Source organism: Hyaena hyaena, unplaced genomic scaffold, assembly GCF_003009895.1.
Source record: "Hyaena hyaena isolate Hyena2069 unplaced genomic scaffold, ASM300989v1 scaffold_170, whole genome shotgun sequence".
NCBI classification, from domain to species: domain Eukaryota; kingdom Metazoa; phylum Chordata; class Mammalia; order Carnivora; family Hyaenidae; genus Hyaena; species Hyaena hyaena.
The window spans coordinates 1,891,908-1,908,237 of record NW_024080802.1 but is presented as its reverse complement, the minus strand read 5'-3'; the positions used below and the strand labels follow the sequence as shown (position 1 = coordinate 1,908,237).

At 43.8% G+C, this 16,330-nt stretch overlaps 1 protein-coding gene across 2 annotated transcripts in view; it reads right to left on the bottom strand.

The window, feature by feature from the left end:
* Positions 1 to 15,083: 15,083 nt before the first annotated feature.
* The window catches only part of POC1B (POC1 centriolar protein B), a 95,482-nt gene continuing 94,235 nt past the window's right edge, over positions 15,084 to 16,330 (bottom strand). For both annotated transcript variants that reach the window (XM_039240227.1, XM_039240229.1), the window contains one exon: positions 15,084 to 15,443. In XM_039240227.1, the coding sequence (XP_039096158.1) occupies positions 15,339 to 15,443 (105 nt within the window). In that variant the 3' untranslated portion in view covers positions 15,084 to 15,338. The remainder of the gene's footprint in view (positions 15,444 to 16,330) is intronic.

The following is a 16,330-nucleotide window of genomic DNA, read 5'->3' as shown; positions in this document are numbered from 1 at the left end:
TTTTTTTCTGTACATAACAGAACAACAGGTGAAACTTGAATGGGGTGGGTGGATTACATGGTGATACTGTGTAAATGTCAACTTCCTCTTTTGATGGCTGGACTATGGTTATGTAGGAAAATCTCCTTGTCTTCTAGTAAATACACATTGACATTTCTAGTGTGACATTTCAGGTCTGCAACTTTTAATTATTTCAGGAAAAGAGATAGATGGGGGGAGAGAGAGAGAGATAATAGATGATAGATGATAGATAGATAGATAGATAGATAGATAGAAAATGGATGGATGGATGGATAGATAGATAGCTGATAGATATGAATGAATAGATATGTAAAGAATGATAGATATATAGATGTCGACAAAGCAAAAGTGGCAAAATATTAGCAACTGGGAAACTTGGGTAAAAAAGTATATGGCTTGGTGTTTCTGGGTGGCTCAGTGGGTTAAGCGTCTGACTCTTGATTCTGGCTCAGGTCATGGTCGTATGGTTCCTGAGGCTGAGCCGCACATTGGGCTCTGCACTGACAGTGCAGGACCTGCTTGGGATTATCTCTCTCCCTCTCTCTCTCTGTTTCTCTCTCAAAATAAATAAATAAAAACTCTAAAAGAAAACTTAAGAAAAAAAGGAATATGGCATCAGGACACCTGGCTGGCTCAGCTGGTGGAGAATGCAACTCTTGATCTCAGGGTAAATATAAATCTTTTTTTAAAAAGTATATGGCTTCATGTTATTTTCAACTTTTGAAATGATTTTAAAACAAAAATGGAGAAAAAGGAAATATTACAGAGTATTATAAAGCAACAGCCATTAGGTTACTTACCATTAGTCTTTTTATTCTTTTTTAAGCTTTAAGTTTATGTATTTATCTTCAGAAAGAGAGCATGCAAGTGGGGGAGGGGCAGAGAGAGAGGGAGAGAGAGAGAGAATCTCAAGCAAGCTCTACTCAGTCAGTGCACACAGCCCAATGAGGGGTTCAAGCTCACTAAACCGTGAGATCATGACCTGAGCCGAAATCAAGAGTTGGACATTTAACCAACTTCGCCAGGTGCCCCAACTTATCATTACTCTTAAAATAAGAAAGTTCACTATCACCATACAACAAATGGCAAACATCTACATCTGTATTATTACATATAAGATACAGACGGACAGCATCTATCTCTTTCTATCTGTCTTGTACATGAACACGTGTGTAATCTGCCTGGGATCCTGCAGATCGGCTGAATCAGAACACGGGGGCGCTCCGAGGGTGACCGTGACTCACAGCCAGCACGGCACATCACCCTTTAAGCAAGTCTAGTCAGTTCCAGGAACTCCTGGGTAGGTCTGGGAAGGAAGAAATTCTGCTTCCTGTCTTCTCTCGGGTGCTCCGTCACTCACTAAGGTGGAGGCACCTGATAAGGAATGACTCAGGAGAGCTTCCCAAACCGTGTTCCTCCAACACTAATGTGTTCTCAGAAAACAAAGGAAAACGAAACCAAAACTCCATCTGGTCTTTGGGTGGAAGAAGTCTATATAAAGCTTCCTATACTAGATCCTCCCTGGGCATTGACTTATTTATTTATTTTAAATAGGGTTTTTGATGGGGGCGGGCACCTGGGTGGCTCAGTCCGGCGTCAGGTCATGATCTGGGAGTTCACAAATTCAAGCCCTGCTTCAGGCTCTGCACTGACAGTTCAGAGCCTGGAACCTGCTTAGGATTCTGTGTCTCCCTCTCTCGCTGCCCCTGCCCTACACATATCTCTCTCTATTTCTCAAAAATAAATAAAACATTAAAAAAAAATAAAATAAAGACAAATAGGGTTTTTTCGAAGTATAGTTGACGAACTTTCTGGACATTTATAATAGGAATTAGTTTATAAATGTTTTACAAATGATTGCCTGTTGTGTAACTGGATATTTTGCAAACTTTTTTGGCCATGGAATGCTTTCCCTCCCTTTCTCTGTGTGTCTCTCCTGGCTTCCTTACTCCCCGAGGGTGCGCATACCATTCAGGATGCTGAAGGGAACCACCTAAAGGCGGCTGGGCCTCGGGCACTGCTCAGTTAGGACTTGGCACTGGACATCTGTGGTTCTCACAGCTCTGACTTCCTGCGTGTGTCCCTTTTATCCGCAGGGTGACTTCCCTTGTGTGATTTGTGCAATTTCAAGACACTGTGAGTGGCACCTGGGCCTGATGGTCCTCCCTTCACAGTCAGGCAAAGAATGGATTGGGGCGCCTGGGTGGCTCAGTCGGTGGGGCGTCTGACTTGGGCTCAGCTCATGATCTCACAGTTCGTGGGTTCGAGCCCCACGTCGGGCTCTGTGCTGACTGCCAGCTCAGAGCCTGGAGCCTGTTTCAGAGTCTGTGTCTCCCTCTCTCTCTGACCCTCCCCTGCTCACGCAGTCTCTCTCTCTCAGAAATAAATAAAAACATTTTTTAAAAATTTTTAAAAAAGAGAAAAAGAATGGATTGGATTCGTCCTGCTCAGCTGACCCCGATCCCTCACCAGATCTAGGGAAACCAGCCAGGGCTCACCCGGTGGCTGCAAGGGTCCCTATCATACCTGGTTGCTGCACAAAAGATAGGTGGATAGGATGAATATTTGGTGGAGAGTACCAGAATGTTCTCCACAAAGTGGAATCTATTTGTAAGTTATTTATTTAGTTATTTATTTATATACTTATTTAGAGAGAGCACTAGCAAGAGAGGAGCACAGAAAGAGAGAGGACAGAGAGAGACAGAGAGAGAGAGAGAGAGAGAGAGAGAGAGAGAGACTCCTAAGCAGGCTCCACGCTGTCAGTGCAGAGCCTGATGTGGAGTTCAAACTCACGGACCGTGAGATCATGACCTAAGACAAAATCCAGAGTTGGACGCAGGTCTGACCGAGCCACCCAGGCGCCTCCAGAAAGTGGAATTTAAACAGCAGAGAGCCGAGGGCATTGCGCCTGGCTCAGGTGCACCTCTCCTTACACCGATGCTCCCAGACGCTCACTGACGACTGGGGCGGGTGGAAGGGACCGCTGTGTGCGGTCCCCTCCCCCCAGGCTAGAGCACCAAGGGCCACACAGGCACACCGCCCCAGTCGCTGCTCACTGAGGAAAGGATAAGCATGCCAGGGCACTGAGTTGTCTTGTCCACTGTTCTTTTTCTTCTTTTATTCCTCTGTGTTCCCACACCTGAATTTGTCTTTGTTTTTGGTGCCACCCAGATTTCCACCAGCCCTGGCCTCGAGGAGCACAGCTCTTCAGGACACTTCTGAAAAGACCACTGAACACAGATGGCTCACCAGCCCCACCCCCGCCCCCCACCCCTGTACATTGAATTCCAAAGGTTATTTTCTTTAAGCCTTCATCTCGACCTTTTGCCTCATAATTTTGAAATAAAATCCTTCTCCGGACAGGTCCTCAGAAAGTGCTAAGAACTGAACAATGAGTCATTATTCCACAAGCAGTGGTTTCCAAACAGCACTGGCGAAGGCGAGTGTGTGGCGGTAACTTAGCAGGGGTGAGCCAGGCTGCTGCGAAGAAGGCTCGAGTGGGAGGGGAGTGTCTGAGCTTTAGCCTGAGCTACTGCAGGCGAGGCACAGAGAATCAACACAGGTCAGGTTTTCCTTCTTTTCTTGTGAAGTACTTACTGACACAAGTACAGTGCTTTCATAGAACTCTAGCTGGCTTTGAAGGCGAGCCATCCCTCATTCATCACCCCAAAGACGAGCGACAACTTCTAGGGCTCAGGCCTGCTCATTGTAGGACAGCGCCCGGTGCCTGACCCACAACAGATGCTCAGTGAGGTGTTCTCTCTCCCCTTCCTCGCTCCTCTTTCCTCCTTGCCCCAAAGCACTGCTCCAGAAGAAAAGATCCAAGAAATCACTGAAGATTGAGTAGCAAGTTATTCCCACAGCTGCTGTCCTTTTGCCCGTCTTCAAATCATCAGCCTCTTGTAATTAGGTCACCGCCTAATTCATCTGATAAATTATATACATGCACGCTTTTAATGTGAGATCTTCGACAGCTCAATTCAAAATAGTGACAAGAGCTGAGAATCTTGGGCTTTTTCCTCACCGTCAAGTGCTTGCTCCTCTCTTAAAAGTCAGCCCAAAAGGTGAATTGGGTTTGAGAGTTTTTAGGGTCACTTTGGGGTATACGTGACCCTGTAAAGGCCACAGTTTGTCAAATATCTGCCTCAGAGAAGAGTCAGAGCCTTGCAATTCTTTTTTTTTTTTTTAATGTTTATTTATTTTTGAGACAGAGAGAGACAGAGCATGAGCACGGGAGGGGCCGAGAGAGAGGGAGACACAGAATCTGAAGCAGGCTCCAGGCTCTGAGCTGCCAGCACAGAGCCCGATGTGTGGCTTGAACCCTCTAACCGTGGCATCATGACCTGAGCCAAAGTTGGAAGCTTAACCGACTGAGCCACCCAGGCGCCCCAGAGCCTTCCAATTCTGAGAGTCTCCTGAGGCTCAAAAATTCTTCAAGGCCGCCTCAGACATGTGAGACTCCTCTGGTCCCAGAATTCTTCTGCATTTACCAGTTCAGCTGATGCAAACCACAAGTTCATAGAGTCTCAGGGCAGGAGATGATCTTCAATGTGCTATTCTCTATTCTAAGCTACAAATTCCCTGCCAAGTAGTAATCTGGCCTTCTCTAAAATATCTCCAGGGGTGCCTGGGTGACTCAGTCAGTTGAGCGTCTGACTTTGGCTCAGGTCATGATCTCATGGCTCATGAGTTCAAGCCCTGCACCAGGCTCTGTGCTGACAGCTCGGAGCCTGGAGCCTGCTTCCAATTCTGTGGAATTCCAAATCCCTCTCCCTCCCCCCCCGCCCCCCCCCACACACTTTATCTGTATCTGTCTCTGTCTCTGTCTCTCAAAAATAAATTTAAAAAATTAAAAAAATACATCTCCAGGAAGGAACTACTCTATTTCTAAAGGAAGTCCATTTTGCTTTCAGGTAGTACTAATTGTTTGAAAGTATTCCTTAGATCTGGCTAAAGTCTACTTTTCTGTAGTTTCTACCTCCTTCTACTTCCTGAAATCACTTCTTAAATGTCCAGAGTTTCTATGTAGCAAATACGTAGGTTTCGAATACCTAGAGCCTGCTAGTTCTTATAAAAGAATCTTAGGGTTGAGCAGGTGAGGCTTCCATGTCCCCCATTCCCAGCCAAGGGGGACAGCATACTCCCTTGTACCTAAGGGGCCATGTTCTGTGTGACTCCACAGTTCTGGTCTACTGATGGGCTGACCCATGGCCTGTGGGAAGCCCAGCACACATGTTTGTCTTGCTAGAGATGATGACGATTTAAAAAAAATTTTTTTTTAATGTTTTATTTATTTTTGAGAGAGAGAGAGACAGCATGAGCAGGGGAGGGTCAGAGAGAGAGGGAGACACAGACTCTGAAACAGGCTCCAGGCTCTGAGCTAGCTGTCAGCACAGAGCCGGATGCGAGGCTCCAACCCACAAACCATGAAATGATGACCTGAGCTGAAGTCAGACGCTTAAACGACTGAGACACCCAGGTGCTCCAATGACAATTAAATTCATCAATGAAATTGTTTCCCTCAAGAATTTGGACTGGAAAAGTGGGGAGAGGTCAGTCAGATGGTAAAAAGCAGAAACAAACAAAAGTAGCCAAGCCCTGTTAGTGCGGAAGCACCAGAGTCGGTTACCTGGTACCTGACACTAATCACCTGTAATTATGATGTATTCTCTCAATACGGTTCACATCCTGCACTGGATCTAAGTTCTAGGCTCAGTTAGGCCCAGCTAGACCACATTTCCTCTTTTCTGACAGACTTGCCTGGGAGCTGGTTGCCGTAATGCCCAGCACTGTACCGAAGAGTCCTGCCTGCTTCATTTTCACATAGTCTTCTAAAAATTTCTGCATTGCCTAAAATAAACCAAATGAATCTCTAACTCTACAGGATTTAACTAAGAGTTCTCACATCTTCCAAGTCTCTTCTCTGGGCTAAAGATCTCCACACATGTGAACAATCATTATGAAATGGCTTCCAATCTCTTCAGCTTCTCTGCCTCTCTTTGTCCCACCTCCCATCTCTGAATGTCTTAGTCTCCCCTTTCTCACCTCCAGCTGCCAGCATCACAAATGAAGCAAGTCAAATGGCAGCCTATGCGAGGCAAGTCCTGCGTGTCTCCAGCATAGAACACGTGTATGAAATCAAGTGTGCATCTTCTTTCCATTTTTGGAATGAACAGCAGAAAGATTTCCCTACTTGATCAGCCCCATGAAACCCAAGGATTGTTAAAACCAAACCTGTGAGACGAATTAAAATGGATGATTATCGGGGTGCCTGGGTGGCTCAGTCAGCTAAGTGATCGAATCTTGATTTCGGCTCAGGTCATGATCTCAGGGTTCATGAGATCGAGCCCTGCATTGTGTCGAACTCTGCGCTGACAGCACGGAGCCTGCTTGGGATTCTCTCCCTCCCTCTCTCTCTCTCTCTGTCCCTCCCCAACTCATTCTCTCTCTCTTTCCTTCTCTCTCTCAAAATAAATTAATAAACTTAAAAAAATTAAAAAACAATAAAATGGATGATTATCTGCAAGTTCTTAAAGGGAATATGGTGTGGAGTCTTCTAGTCATCTCCTGATCAACCCCTTTTCATTGGATGAGATCATCAAAAGGACTGGCTCTCATTTCAGTTTACTTAGGTAGTATTGGGAAAAGAAGTTAAAAAAAAAAAATCTATGCTCCAGATAATGTGTTTAAATTGATTATCTGAAAGAAAATGTAAATGTTCTCATGCAGGTCCACTTTTTTGGTTGCAAGCTATAGAAAACCTCATAATTACAGAAACCACAAGACATTGTTTACTGGGGTGTCTAAAACTGGGTTCAGGCTCTGGTGGTGGTTGTTTTGTTTTGTTTTCCGCTCAAGGTTAGCATCGGTAATTCTGCCTCCAGAATTTTACTTGGCGTTTGCACATAACTGTGTTGAAGACTGAAAATCCTGCAAAATTGAGCCACCAGAAGACGCCCCCTTCCATCTCATTGGTCAGGGCAGAGGCATTGGGCCAATCTGAGCTATAAGGGAAGCAAGAAGTGCGTTTCTGGCAAAGGAAAGTAGGATTGTCATGACCAGGCAAAGCATCTGCTTCACTGTGCTCAGAAGGTTTAAAAATAGAGTTTCATTTTATTACGGAAGTTAGCACATAATTGTTAAGGAAAGTTTGGAAAACAGAAGAAAAAAATTCCCTACGGCCCCTAACCAAAGTCTTCTCTCAATGCACTAATATTAACACTGTTCTAACCATTTTGTACATAGAGTCTGACTTTCCTTTCCATTTTTTTCACTTAAGATTATTTTAAAGCGTTATGATTTTTAAAATACATTTACTATTTTGAAATAAAATCTAAGTTAAAGGCGGCTGCATAGAGCAGGGGTTGGCTCAGGAGTGGAGACGGTGCTATGTCCTGGGTTCTGGCCCACATTTATCACTGCATTTCCGGTTCCTCAAGACAAAGAGGTATGTTTCCTTAGTCCTACCATTTCCGAGTCTACAAGGTCTCCACAGCTGTACCTCTGAGACACACAAGCCCCACTGTCAGACACTGATTCAACAGAGCAGCGCCAGGCCACAGAGACGAGCAGGCAGGTGAACTGGGAGGCTGCGGCCATGGGAAACTGGATGCCCAGCATATAATAACACAGGATACGTAATATATGACAATGAGGTAATACCAGATCCTCCGGTTTCCTAACAGACCCCAGAAATCTGGATTTTCATGTGATATTGATTCATTTTTTTACTTTTTAATTTTTTTCAAAAATTTTTTATGTTTTTAAGAATTTTTTAATGTTTATGTTTGAGACACACACACACACACACACACACACACACACACACACAGAGTGCAAGCGGGGGAGGGTCAGAGAGAGGGAGACACAGAATCCGAAGCAGGCTCCAGGCTCTGAGCTAGCTGTCAGCACAGAGCCTGACACGGGGCTGGAATTCACAAACCAAGAGATCATGACCTGAGCCGAAGTCCCGATGCTCAACCGACTGAACCACCCAGGCGCCCCTGAAATTGTTTCATTTTTAAATCTCGGTACCTACTTTGAAATTCTGCAGACGTGGAACAAAACATGTCTGCCGAGTGCTGGTTTGCAACCCCAGCTGAACCAGAAGCTAACTTGGTCAACACGAAGTAAAGGAACGTACAGAGGGGAGTTACATGGACCTGCTTATAAGACATTTTGGCTATACAGCAACTGGATCATTATAATGGGTCTAATATAGCAAATGCTTATATTAATGGTAAATAAAAATAGGATTTTATTGGGGCACCTGGGTGGTTCAGTCGGCTGAGCGTCCGACTTCTGCTCAGGTCATGATCTCGTAAGTCATGGGTTTGAGCCCCGCATCGGGCTCCCTGCTCTCAGCCTGTCAGCGCAGGGCCTGCTTCGGATCCTCTGTCCCCCTCTCTCTCTGCTCTTTCCCTGCTTATGCTCTCTCTCTCAAAAATAAATAAACCATTAAAAAAAATTTTAATAGGATTTTATCACCTCTGGTTTCTTACATTTGCAGTATAATTACTTCTCATTGTTTATTCCAAAGTCCCCCTGGGTATGAGCTGACCGGATGCTCTCTTGAATGCGTACTGTATCGGAAACAACCAAGTCAGGACCCTCTTTGGACACAACTCCTTTTATATGTATTTTTCCTGATCTCATCTGGTTCCAAATCAAGTCCTGTGTCTTTTGCCTTAATGAAGCAGCTTATGGAGAAAATGGAAAGGAAAATGATGAGAGCTTTGGACAGGTGTTGTCTTGAGTAGCAACTGCCATCTCAAGTGGTTGATTCTCTTCTGGCCCCTAATGCACGGCATTTTGTCTCTCCTTGTTAGAGAATGACTGCTCAGGGTCCCAGTGGCGGGGAGCGCGGCACTGGGCAGTTCTAACTCTCCACGCGCTGAGAGCAGTGCCAAAAGAGGATTGGCCAACTTTGAACTTTTTAAATTTTTTTTCCTTAAGTTTATTCATTTATTTTGAGAGAAAGAGACAGAGTGTGGAAGCAGGGGAGGGGCAGAGAGAGAGATGGAGAGAGAGAGGGAGAGAGAGAATCCCAAGCTGGCTCAGCAATGTCAGCACAGAGCTGGAGGCGGGGCTCGAACCCACGAATTGTGACATCATGACCTGAGTGGAAACTAAGAGTCAGACGCGTAACCCACTGAGTCACCCAGGCGCCCTGACAACTTTGAACTTTTTATGTGATTTTTGCCTTTGACACGGTTGTTTTAAGTGAGGTCTAAAAAAGCAACAGCCCCCTCCAAGGACATCGGGTGTCTAAATGATTCATCTTCTCACAGACCTTGATATTCAATCCAGGTGTAGGAATAAACACCATAGTCCTCAGGGTCTATCCTTGGGGCTTGGAAAGGCTTCAGTGAAATTCTGGAGCAGAAGGCCCAGGCACTTCCCTGACTTTCTCTTTGTTCTGCTAACTTTTTATCTCCGAAAAGCGAAGGGATTTCCTTTGGGGATTAAGCGGAGGAAACAACCTGAGGTGGCAATAGTGTTTCATTAGAATTAGGAGACGCAAAGGTATCCTGAAGTCCAGGGAGCACGAAGCCCTTTCCCCCAGTCTTGGGCCTCCTCCCTCTCTCCCCAGTGGGGATCCACAGCCCCCCACCCCCCACCCCCCACCCCCATCTGAGTTTCTCAGTCTCCTTTCCCTGGGGCACAGGAAGATCTCCAGCAGACACAGAAACATCTCATCCCACAGTGACAACAAGCTACCCTGCCTTCACCCCCCCACCTTTTGTATTTTACAAAAGCATTTTGTAACAGATATTTAAAAATCAGTAAATGCCATTCTCATTCCTGCCAGGTCATGGTTTTGAATCACTGAAAGGAACAGAGGTAGAAAGAGGCAACTGATGAATTTTCTTAATGATACATTTGTTGCAAGAATGTGAGAAAGAGAAGAGTTTCCTGCTCACAGAGGCCGATGTGAAGCTCTACAAGTTTGTCCTAATCCCACTTTTCATTCCAAACCAGGGGTCTGCAGAAGGATGAAGGTATGACAGTCAAGAAAAGGATTTGTGTCAAAAACAGCAACATTACTGCCAGCCCCACATACCCATCACCTGTCAACACAAGGCCAGATAAAAAGCGCATGGGCACTGCTACTCAAGAGTCATGAAAAAACTGTGAAATAAACAATTACATAAATCACATCTATCACATTCCTTTCTCCCATTTTTTCACTCTGATTTGTGGCTGACATTTACTGTAAAAATGTTCATTCATAATGCAAATGAACCAATTCTGAGTTAGCCATGTTTTTTCTGATTCCTTTGGCAGTAAAACAAGCTTGCTTTCCCCCTTTGGTTAATGATTAACTTTAAACTTTTCAAAGGGCCAACTATTTTTCACAGTTTTTATTTGAACTGTTTCATTTTCCTTTCGCTTTATTATGATCACTCCTTACATTTTTCGGAAGATACTTGGTTCACACCTTCATCGTTTCGGTGGTATCCCACCTAATTTGACAGATTCGTTTCTATTTGCATTTAAAAATGCTCTCCACTACGTGTTGGGGTTTCTTCACTGGCCCAAATATTATTTTGTGAAGTTTAAGTTTTCTCTTTCATATTTTCTGTATGATTGAACATTTTATTTTGTTATTCCTAATTTTATGATTTATTCTCTGGATATATGGAATTGTAACTTACCTTATATCATGTAGTCCAGAACATGGTCAAATTTTGTTTAAAAATACACTTGGACAAAAAAGAAAATTTGCTTACATTTTCATGTAATTCTTTGTATGTATGTTAAGCCTGCCTTATTAGTTTTGCATAACACTGTTACCATGGATTAATAAAGTTCTACTTCTACGGGGGACCTGGATGGTTCAGTCAGTTAAGTGTCTGACTTCACCTCAGGTCATGATCTCGCAGTCCGTGAGTTTAAGCCCCGCGTTGGGCTCTGTGCTGACAGCTCAGAGCCTGGAGTCTGCTTCAGATTCTGTGTCTCCCTCTCTCTCTGCCCCTCCCCTGCTCACATCTCTGTCTCTCTCTTTCTCTCAAAAGTAGATAAACATTAAAAAATAGAAAAAAAAAATTCTACTTCTGAACAGTAGATATTCTTTGTGTTGCATTTCTGTCAATTCTTTCCCATCACGTAGTTTGCTTTGTAAATTTAGAAATTTTACATGATTGGGCTATTTCTCCTATTGTTTTTGTTGAGGAACCTACTTTATTATGAGAAGAATCGCAAATCAGAGCCTTGATTTTTACTAGGAACATGTCTGAAATTTGAACAGAAAATGCAACTTTTGTACTTTGCAAAGAAAAAAAGTGGTTGTGCACACCCTGTCCACCCCCGTTAACCTCCGCCTCTCGGCAAGACACCGACCTATTTTCCTAGTAAGCCCAAGCTGCCACTGTGTTACCTGACTGAGTCACAGTTGGGGCTTATGCAGGGCAAACCAGCAATTACACTGTGCTCCTAGATTCAGTGTACATTCATAAATCCTCTGGTGCATGGAGTCTAAAACCTCGTGACCTCATAAGGCAAAAACATTGTGGAATATGAGGAATACAACGCATTGGAGATATTAATTCCACTTAAATATCTATTCGAGACCCATCTATATTTATTATTAGTTATATTCATCAATAACCTCCAAATATTGGAATCATTTCTTTCTTTGGGTAAAATCCATTTATGCAAATACTTTTACCCAGGGATAGAGGGTTCATCTTTCAAATCCTGTTAGATGCACAGAATTTATCTCGGGAACAACAAAAACCAAGGTTGCTCCCCACGTGAATGAAATGTTCAGTGAAGATCTGGACTGCTTTGTCTTTAAAGTCAGAAAGCAGATAATACTTGTTCTCCATATGTCAGAGGGCAAGGACAGTATGCGGTGCGGGTAAGTTTTGGTCTTACTGCCACTTACTGGTTCACATTCCAGGCCCTTCTCCCACTTTCCATTTTTGCCCTGCCTTTATTAGGGTAATTATGGCATCCATCGTCTCAGGCTGAATTCCTCTGAAGTTGCTCAGAGCTTAGCTTTCGGCCTGAACCTGGAGGTTTTCTGTGTATGGAAGGCTACTTTCTTTTACGCATTTATTCTTTTTGTTGTACTTTTACTACAACGTTAATTTTGTATTAAATATCACACTTCCATTCATTACCACATAATACGTGTATCCTTCCAACAGTTACAGTTGAAATCAAATTATTTGGAAATGCAGTCTGGGGAAACAAAATGATTAATAAGTAGCAATAATTTCTACCACTTATTGAGCCCTTCACTCTGTGACAGCTGCTGTGCCAATCATTTCACAAACGTAGTTCAGTTATTATTGTCACCTTTTATAGGTAAGGAAACGAAGCTCTGTGAGTGCCTTTCCTGAAGGTCACACTATTTAGCTATGCAACAAACAGCAAGTGAGAGCAACGGGGGCCCCCTCTGCCCCAAACATCAAGCATCTAAATTGTTACCTAGGCTATTTCTTCCAGTCCACTCTTTGGGCTGGGAGTGGATTGAACAACAAATGTTTTAAAAACACTCAAAAAAAATGAAAATTCTCATTTACTCTACAAGTATCTGCTGAGTTCCTGTGAATGAGGCGACGTGCTTGGTGCGGAATCTGAGGATGACAGCGCTTCCTTTTTGAGAAGGCAGAGCCGCCACGGAAGAGGCAGAATGGCACCTGTATTGCCGTCTACGTTGGACCAGAGGCACGCAGGCAATGGGTGGAAGCGAAGGATCTCACACCTGGTGCTCAGGGAGGGCACCTCTGAAAAGGCGGCCTGTGAGCGGGACTGACGAGTTTTGAGGGGACGGAGAGCTCCAGGCAGCGTGAGTGTCAAGTACAAATGCCCTCAGGCGGGAGCGGTTTTACTTCTTCAAAGGCATAGACGCCACTATGGCCGGAGGGCAGGGAGGAAGGATGATCCACGGCAGAAGGGAGAGCAGGTCCACGAGGAGGGGACAGGGGTCACATTACTACTGTCAAGACTTGAGCTCTGACTCCGGTTGGATGGGAAGCACTGAAAGGGTTTGAGCAGAACAGCCACACATTTAAACTCGCCTTTCAGTGACCACCCTGGCCCACTCTGCGGGGAGGGCAGCCGGCAGCCTGCCAGGAGGCACATGGGGTTGTCCAGGTCAGAGACGACGGTGGCTTGGGCCGTGGAAGGTGATGGAGACGAAATCTGCTGAAGGAATGGAATGTGAGGGGTGAGAAGGAGGCGAGTAGAACTCTGAGGTCTTCGGCTGAGCACCTGCCAGGAGAGATGCGGAGACAGGGAGTTGCTGGCTGGGGGCTGGGGGAGCAGAGTTTAGTTTCAGACACATTCAGAAATGCCTACGCGTCTTCCAAGTGGAGGTGCGGAATAAACAGGCGGTTGAATAAACAGCTGATGAGGCAGTTGAATATACAGGTTAGGACAGGTGAGAGGCTGGAAATCAGATGAAGACTGATTAGAAGCTTAGAAAAAGGGGGGGAGGGGTTATAAACGACCCTCTTGAACAAGTTTCAAGGCATTTTAATTTATATCATCACTGCTTTTAGACCCCTTCCAGAGGTCTGTGACGACTGTAAAACTACATGGCATCACTGTGTTGTAAGAAGTGGCTACAGCTCCACCATTGGCTTCTGGAGTGTGGGCCTTAGGCCAACCAGCGTCTACACCACCTGTGGGCTTCTTCGAGCTGCAGATGTCTGGGTCCTACCCAACCTGGTGAGTCGTACACACAGCGGACAGGGCCCAGGAAACTTCGACAAATGCTCCAGGAGATTGTTATACACAATTAAAGGTGCCTGAGCTGGATAAGAAGTTTAGTGTTTCAAGGTTTAATCATTTAAAAAGAAAGGAACAACTTGTTTTAAAGGTAAAGCGTCTTTATTGTTTGAAGCTTAAGAAATTGTAAACAAAAATCATTATGACATTTCATTTCTTAGTCTTTTGAATAAGGTTATAAAAATACAATACCACTTAGTCTTTATAAACTCTTGAAAATGTCTAGAAGTTCACACTTAGTATAATATAAAAAGGCACTTAAAACACACAATGAGATGATTTTTTTAAAAACCACCTTATAGATATGATTAAAATTCCTTGTGAAAAAATTTATAAATAGAGACTCCTAAATAAATAGGACTTGACTTTTTTCTTCTTTTTCAAAAATTTCCCCCATGTTACCTACAGACAGCATAAATGTGACTGCCCTCTCCCACCTGCTTTGTTCTTGATTTAGGTTAATAGAAAAGCAAGCTAATATTAATCGGGTTTTCTTCAATTTAATCTCGTCTTAGATAAAACAAAATTCTTACTTTGTAACCAAATCACCCTAAGCATTTTTTAGAATGTCAGTCTCATTTTTATTTTGTTTTAAATCACAATTCATTAAAAAAAAATAGGAAGACAATCATGTGAACAGTATATGTACTTATTACTCAGCCACCAAAATCGCCCTAAGCAGCATTTCTGAGGCATGTGAATGTACCTGTGTGTTTGTAAATATTACTGTTGCTTCTTTCCAGCTTCAGAGCATACTGAAATCACTCTAACGCTGGCTTTGTCAACTTGGGTCTGGACACGACCCAAATCATTCAGTGCACTCATCTACGAGATGAAAGATGTGTGAGCTTCATGCATTTTTAGCTCTTCATTTTCTTTCAGGCTGAGCAAAGGACAAGCCATGTACACTGTAAGTTAAGTAAGCATCCGCTGCCCTGTGCCACGTATCTGCTGTCGCTAATTAAAATAAGTGTGTTCCTGCTGTGGAAATTCTACGCTTTGGGAATTTTATAAGATCAGCATTTCAGGGCCATTGTTAAGAAAGTATTAATGAATGTTTTTGAGCTAAAAGAAATAGGAGTCAGACTACTAACTCATTCCCTGCACACAGGATGCTGTTCCAGAGGTAACTGTATTACTTCACCCCAAGGGTGTTGCTCGCTAAAGAAACACATCCATCGCTTTAAGGAATTGCCTGAACGTGATCAACTGCAATGATTTAACAATGAAATTCAAAGATTTGGTTACTGTCCTGGCAGGATTTGGACTAGAACTGAAAACTGGCATTTAAAATAATATGGGGGAAAATATAGAGCCACTTGAATACTTATCACTTTATTACTGCAATCATAAATGGTAATGATTTGAATTAGTCCTTGACATTGATTTGTGTGTTTAAATTGGTCGTTAATTATACCTTTTCTGCCTTTGGTTCTGTTGCTCACCCTTTTAAGAGACGTCATGATCATGATAATCAGTACACGGTTGTGTTGCATGAAGGAAGCATCTCGTGCTACCTTCCAGAGACTATGTACATGTGTTCATTTATCATGCCTCTGCTCATAGTTTTCTATTTAACTTTTCTGCTGGAGAGCACTGAAAAGCCTGTGCTGATTTTCAAGGCAGTCTTTCAGCTTATCCTCGGTCAAAGTCAGTCGCTGCTCCAAGATTGAAACAGTCTGTAAAAAGAGGACAAAATAATCAATGCCTGGTGACCTGATGGTGAGGACGGTGATGGTCATCTCTGCAGAGGGTTCCTTTTAGGAACTGGAATGTCCACCCTTTTGCCAGGAAGGGGCTCAAAGGTGAACCCCAGAGTTTGTTCAGCTTTTGGGCTCTACCGTGGGGCAAAAAGCACCAGCAAGCAATTTGAGGAAGAAGAAATCTGATGCCTTTGGGGAGAAGAGAGTAAAAGATGAGGCCTTTGTAGACCATTCTTGTCTGGCCTCCTAAAGCACCAATGCCAGGGAAGAGGCCACATGAACCATTCTAAGCGGGCTCTCGTGCTATATGGCAGTGTCGGGGGTGGAGGCGGAATGCCACCTGCCCAGCCCACGGGCTCCTTAAATGTCATCGCTGGTCATTCTGGCATGATCAATCCATGATGGACCATAGCTATGCCACCCCAGGGAGCTGGACACCTAGTTTACTTTGAAAATATTACAATGACTGGCATCAGTTCTTACAGCCTGAAAATGATAACGGCACCTCCTGGGGTGTTAGGAAGACAGGATAAAATAATGCACGGAAAATGCTTATGCCAGTGCCCGGCACACAGGACTTGGTGAATCTTAGCTATTTTAACCCCTTTGGCTAACAAATGAGCTTCTGACTACACACATGTGTATACACACACACACACAAACACACACACACAGACACAAACACACACACACACACACACACACACTAATGGCTACTTTTAAATGTGGCAAATCCAATTTTTTGTGATATTGACTACTTTATCTTCAATCTTTTATATTTCCTATAAACTCTTTATTCTAAAATAAAATGGATTCAGGAAGCTGCACAGAACACATGTCCCTTAATGAATTCTCATGAGAAA